Source organism: Lepidothrix coronata, unplaced genomic scaffold (genome assembly GCF_001604755.1).
Source record: "Lepidothrix coronata isolate B3197 unplaced genomic scaffold, Lepidothrix_coronata-1.0 Scaffold27, whole genome shotgun sequence".
NCBI lineage: Eukaryota > Metazoa > Chordata > Aves > Passeriformes > Pipridae > Lepidothrix > Lepidothrix coronata.
The window spans coordinates 2,093,329-2,099,516 of record NW_016690207.1 but is presented as its reverse complement, the minus strand read 5'-3'; the positions used below and the strand labels follow the sequence as shown (position 1 = coordinate 2,099,516).

Sequence of the window (6,188 nt, the reverse complement as noted above, 5' to 3'; positions counted from 1 at the left end):
GCACCTTGCACAGCTCAGTGCCCCTCACCCAGGGCTGCTCATCACTGCCCCACCCCAAGGGCACAGCCACCAAACCACAGCCAGTGGGTGCAACTGGAAAGTGAGCAGATGGCCAAGGGTTTAGGATAAAGGGATTTCCTCCATTAAACTGGAATTCCAACAGCTTTTGCTCAAGCTGCTTGAGGAAGGAGCAAGGGGAAAAAGTCAGCATCCAGCAAGGTGCCTCCACCTGGGCTCAGCACCTCCACACAGGGTAGGGAGGGCACAAAGGTCACCTCAGGGACCCCAAATTCACACTGTCCTTGTCCAGTCACTCGACAAAGGACAAGCTGGCTCTGCTCACAAATCCAGGATACTCCCTGTATTCAAAAAAGGCCAGAGCAGGCAGCAGACAGCCCTGGAGGAGGCAGCAAAAATCAAACCTGGCCTTCCAGTGCCACCTCTGGGGACATGGAGCAGCACACTCCAGTGCCAGCTGCACGGTGTCAGGAGATCCTGGCAGCTCTTCAGTGCCCACCTCCCACACTGCAGGCTCAGGGTACCCCAGTGTCACCTCCTCACACCACAGCTGGCAGGGATGGGGCTGGAACACACACCAGACACTGCTCAGCCTGGCAGCCCGATCTTTATTCGTCGTGCCAAAGTACACTTTGCCCAACCAGGAGCCCAAACCCCAATGTGGGGAGGAAACCCAGGGAATGACAAAAGCAGAAGGGAAGCTCCCCAGTGTCCCAGTGCTGCAGTGGCCTGCAAGGGACAGCACCTCCAGCCCTCTCCTCCCAGACACTCATGGGATCAGGGGTGCCAACCAGGAGAGCTGACGTGCAGGGACGTGCTGATGAAGGCACTGCCATCCCCTGGAGAAACTCTGGATGGGCAAGGACACTGCTAAAGGCCACACATCTCCCCAGGGAAGAGGCTTCAGCACCAGTGTCTGCTCCACACACCATCCAGCCTGGAAAGGTCCTGGCTGAGGAACAGGCTCAGCAAGGGACCACATCGCCCATGAGTTACCTGGGCCAGGCCTAGGCCAAACCTCCTGGGAGGGTGGGAGAGGCTTGCTAGTCCCTAATCCCCAAGACAGACAGCCCTTCCCAGCTCACATCCCCTGATCCACAGCTGAGAGACCTGTCCTCCCCTCTGCCCATGCTGCCCAGAACCAGCAGCCAGCCAGGCTGGGGCAGCACAGGGTGAAGACAAGCCCAGGCCTCTCCCCCAGGCACCCCCCAACCTCCCCCACCAGCACATCCCACGGAGGCCCAAGTTTTTCCCACGCACAGAGGACTGGGAGCACCTCACACGATCTGGATGCCCAGCTCCTCTGCTGTCTTCTGCAGCCTGTCCATGACATTCTCCTCCAGCTCCACAGCCAGCCCTGCAGGGGCTGTCCCCTGCTCCTCGGGGGCCGTGCTGGCCATCACGTAATACACAGTCTCGCTCTCCCCGTGCTCGTTGGTCCTGTTCACCACCCGGATGATGGGGCTGCTGGGGGTGCTGGGCTCTTGCTCTGAGGACAAAGCAGGCCCTGGGAAGGTGCTGGGCTCTTGTTCTGACGACAGTGCAGCTCCCTGGAAGGCGCTGGGCTGTGCTGGCTCAGGGCTGCCAGCAGAGCACGGGGCCGGGCACAGCTCAGAGCCCCTGTTCTCCTCTGCCAGGGAAGCGTCTGCTGGGGGCTCCAGGATGATGCCCTGCAGGTTGCCCTCCCCCTCAGGCAGCACCACGCACTCAGCTGGGCCCTCGAGGGCCTCCCCACGCTTCTCCCTGTCCTTCAGGAGCTGCTCTGTGAGCTCCACGCTCTCGTAACGCACCAGCTGCAGCCGCATGTAGCCGTCCTCGTGCTCCCGGTACCTGGGACACACAGGCAAGGGGATGGACAGTCACACACCCCTTCCCAGGAGACAGGAACAGCCAAGGAAGGGGGATTCTAGGTTTCAAAGCCCTGTGCTGCATAGATAATACTGTGCAAGTAAGATAAAAGCCCTAAACCCACACCCACGTGGCAGCTCCCGAGCCTCGATCATCCCCCCAGCCCATCTCCTCCCACCACTCTGCTTCACTGGGAGCATTTAGGTCCATCCTCTTTCCCTCCCAGCTCTGGAAACCCTTTGGAGTTTCCTAGGGAGGATGCAGCAGAGGCATCTGCCAAGGGATTGACCTGCAGCAGCTCTCTCTAGAGGGGCACAGCTGGAGCTGCCCCTGCCAAGCTCAGGAGTGTCCCACTGCTGCCCTTGCCCCAGATCTCTGACCCAGTGCTGGAGCTGCCTCCCAGCACTGCCCTGTCACTGTGCCAGATCCCACTGAATGTTTACTGCCCAGACACTGGGCAAAGGGTCTTGAGCACACTACAGACACCAGAGCCCGAGCACCGCCAGGTCTGCGCTGCAGCAGGACACAGGACACAGCCCCAGCCATCCCCTGCCCTGGAGAGGAGGCAGAGAGGAGCTCAGCACAGGCAGTACCTGAAGCGAGGGTGCCCCGAGGGCCACTTGAACTGGTGCTTCTTCCTGAGGTGCACAGTGAGGTTGTTCCCACGTGTGAAGCACTTGTCACAAACGTGGCACTTGTACCGGGGCTCCGAGTCACCCTGGGGGGGCACAGAGAGGGGCGTGAGCACCACGGCATGGAAGGGGGAATCAGCTTCTCTGGGAAGACTGACACGGGGTAACAGGAGCAATGCAAGCCCTGCTGCCTTCCCACCTCGTGGACTTTCCTGTAGTGCAGCTTGATGGAGCAGAGGGACCGTGCAGAGAAGCTGCAGGCCTCGAACTCGCAGCGATACGCCGGCTCCTTGCTGTGCGTGTCCAGGTGCTTCCTCAGATCAATGAGGTTCTTGCAGCTGGAAGGCAAGGGGGAGGGAACAGAGCTGTGAACGTGGCAGCACATGCACACACCTGCCTCTGGGAGCAGGGAAAGCCCTGGCCCTCACCTGTAGTCACAGTAGTCACACTTGAAGGGCCGCTCCTCGCTGTGCCGGAAGCGAATGTGGTTGCGCAGGGAGGAGGGCAGGGGGCATGTCATGTCACACAGAGGGCACTTGTAGTGGTTCACTGTGCCAAGGACAGGGGGAAACGTGACCCCAAAGCAGGGCAGAGCACTCACTCCTCGGGGGCTCAGCTGGGAGAAGGGGCCTTTACTCACCGTGGTTCCTCATGTGGTCGCGGAGCAGCCTCTCCGTGGCAAACCTCTTGGAGCAGTGGGAACACTGGAACCTCTGCTCTGGGACAGGGAGGAAGGGGAGGGGTGGTGAGAAAGGAGATCAGAGCAGAGGGAACAGCACAAAGAGCAGCAAGTGAGAAATAGAGGTGGTTCCAGAGGGAGCTGGAAACCCTTCCCTGCAGGCAGACACAGCACACACTGACTACAAAGCCAAACCAAAAAAACCCCAAAACAACACTTGCAAAGACCAAAAGGCACAGCCTCCCAGTGCAGAAACTGGGGAGCAACCATCACACACACTGTCAGCACAGGGAATTGAGCCAGCAAATCCCAGTCCCTGCCTGGGACTCTGCAGGAGGAACAGTTCTGGCTGAACAGTTGTGAGCCCTCCAACCTTGTCTCTGCAAGAGGACACTTCTCAGAAGACACAGGCTGTGCCAGGGGAGGTTCAGGTTGGACACCAGGAAGAATTTCTTCCTGGAAAGGGTGGTCAGGCATTGGAAGGGGCTGCCCAGGGAGGTTTGGAGTCTCCATCCCTGCAGGTGTCCAAGGAATGACTGGGCTGGGTGGCAAGGTGGGCATCGGGCACAGGTTGGACTGGATGACCTTGGAGGTCTCTTCCCAAACATCCCAGCCCCAGGAATTCCCTCCCCTGCCCCCTCCCTGCCCCCTGGCTTACGGTCCAGGGCGGTCTGACGGCGGATGTGGTCGAAGAACTTGGTGTTGTTGGCAAACATCCCCCCACAGGTGGGACAGGCCACCACCTTCTCCTGCGTGTGGCTGCGCAGGTGCTCCCGCAGTTTGCAGCGTCCCTTGAAGCTGCAGTCACAGTCTGGGCACAAACAACAGCACAGTGAGACCCCTCACAGCTGGGCCATGACACACAGCCTGACTGATTGCCAGCCTTCTTCCTTCTCTTTGGGGCAGCAGGGCCCCAAGAAAGCCCAGGGAGCAGGGGCACAGCAGGGTGAGGTTGCTGGTGTACAACTGGCACAACCCCTACCAGCAGTTGAGGCAACTGCACAAACACAGGGGGAAATTACAGATAAAATCAAACTCCAGCCTTTTTCTTCTAGGGACTAATTAAATATTAATGAGAAGTTCGTTGTCAAGCACTCAGCTGGATGCCCTGAAGCAAATCCTACAGGACATTTCCCTGTCAGCACCACGGACACACATATTTTTGAAGGTCCAGGGGCTCCCTGAAACCCTCCCAGGGAGCAGAGAGCTCTCCTGTGCCACATTTGCAACCCAGCCCCGTGCAAAGCCCCTCTGGAGAGGCCCTGGAGCCACACACGAACCTTTCCAGCCACAGAGCACCACGTGGTTCTCCTTCCCTGCTGCCTTGTACTCGGAGCAGAAGCTGTGATCCTCCACGTGCCGGTAGAACCACTCGGGGTTATCAAAGGATCTCTGGGGAGGAAGGACAGAAAAAACAGGGTCAAAAAAAGAGATCAGCACAAGCTCAGGTGCTTTCACACAGGCCCCAGCAGAGCCAGCAGGTCGGGGTGCAGGGCAGCAGCAGCTCTCCCTCCCTCGGTTAGACCAAGCCCCCTGTTCTCACCTCACAGTACTCCCACAGGCACAGGAAGTTCTCCTGGATCTCAGGGATGATGTTCCTGCTCTGGAAGTCCAGCTGGCAGTGGCTGACGTCCCCCTGGCTCTGCAGGGCCCGCAGCCCCCACTGCTTGAGCTTGGTGTGGTAGCAGTGGAAGTAGACGTGGCGCACGAGGTCGGAGGGGCTCTCCGGGGAGCAGAACCCACAGTCCTGCCACAGGCACGTGTACTCCTCTGCAACACACAGAACACACACAGCCTGAACCACAGGATCATCAGCCAGGCTGGGAAACACCTCTGAGATCACCCAGTCCACTGGTCAGGGGGAAACCCTCCAGGGGAAAAAACGTCAGGGGGTTTTGCTGAGATCCGACTCGGTGCCTCCCCACCTGAGCACACACAGCCTTTGCCAGCTGCTGCTCTTGGTATTTTTCACTTCCTCTGAAGGAAAAGAGTAACTACACTTCAAAAAAGCCCAGCAGCCTCCCCTGGGAAGGCAGGTCACGTGACAGGCCAAATTATCTCCAAGCCAATGCTGGGGGAAGCAAAATGCAACAGGCAGCACTGCTCTGCTCAGGGAGGGGAGGAGGAAGGAGGCCAGAAACCTTCTCTTTTCGTGGAATCACAGGTTGGAAAAGACCTCCAGGATCATCCAGTCCACCCTGTGCCCGATGCCCACCTTGTCCCCCAGCCCAGAGCACTGAGTGCCACGTCCAGTCCTTCCTTGGACACCTCCAGGGGTGGGGACTCCACCACCTCCCTGGGCAGCCCCTTCCAGTGCCTGACAGCCCTTTCCATGAAAAAATGCCTCCTGATATCCAACCTGGCCCTCCCCTGGCGCAGCCTGTCCCTTGTTCCCTGGCAGCAGAGCCCGACTCCTTCCCCCCCGGCTCCTCCCGCCTGTCAGGGAGCAGCGGAGAGCGAGAAGGCCTCCAGCCCCTTACCCAGAGGGTCTATCTCGTCGCGGTTCTCTCCGGGGAGGTGCTGCTGCAGGTGCTGCGCCACGTGCCCGCAGAACTCCTCCATCCCCGCCGCCACGTACGAGCACTGCTGCCACTCGCACTGCAGCACCACGGCCCCCTTCCCGCCGGCCCTGCCCGGCGGCATGGCCGGGGCCCCGCGGAGCCGGGCAGAGCCACTGAAGCCTCCTGCGGCCACCCGGGAGCGGCTCGGAGCCCCGCGAGGTGCGGGGAGAGCGGGGATGAGACCTCCAGCGCCGCCGCCCCTCCGCCCGCCTCTGCCCCGCAGGGGGGCTCCGGAACGCGACGGACCGCGCCCGACAGCCAATAGGAACAGCCCTCGCCTTAGCCCGCCGGCCAATCGCCGCGCGGGAAGGCGCCGCGCGCGCGGCACCTGATCGGGCCCGACGGGAAAGCGGCGCCACCTCGCTAAGGTTCCGGGACGCTTTGGGTCCCAACGGCGAGAGGGAGGATTCCAAACAGCCTCGGGATTAATTCCCGTTTGGGTTTGGGAAA

At 60.4% G+C, this 6,188-nt stretch overlaps 1 protein-coding gene across 1 annotated transcript; it reads right to left on the bottom strand.

Moving 5' to 3' along the window:
• Window positions 1-606: 606 nt before the first annotated feature.
• Window positions 607-5,824, bottom strand: HINFP (histone H4 transcription factor). The gene is made up of 9 exons (XM_017809544.1): window positions 5,658-5,824; window positions 4,721-4,947; window positions 4,458-4,569; window positions 3,836-3,988; window positions 3,139-3,216; window positions 2,927-3,047; window positions 2,698-2,836; window positions 2,460-2,584; window positions 607-1,848 (listed from the first exon to the last, which is right to left on the bottom strand). Exons 1-9 carry the CDS (start codon window positions 5,818-5,820, stop codon window positions 1,296-1,298), a joined length of 1,671 nt encoding a protein of 556 aa, XP_017665033.1. The 5' UTR covers window positions 5,821-5,824; the 3' UTR covers window positions 607-1,295.
• Window positions 5,825-6,188: the final 364 nt, after the last annotated feature.

Coding starts and splice junctions, on each gene's coding strand:
- HINFP (XM_017809544.1), bottom strand. CDS start 5,820: ATGCCGCCGGGCAGGGCCGGCGGGAAGGGGGCCGTGGTGCTGCAGTGC. Junction 3,989..4,457: donor GGTGCTCTGTGGCTGGAAAG/GTTCGTGTGTGG, acceptor GTTTGTGCCCAG/ACTGTGACTGCAGCTTCAAG. Junction 1,849..2,459: donor TCGGGGCACCCTCGCTTCAG/GTACTGCCTGTG, acceptor TGTGTGTCCCAG/GTACCGGGAGCACGAGGACG.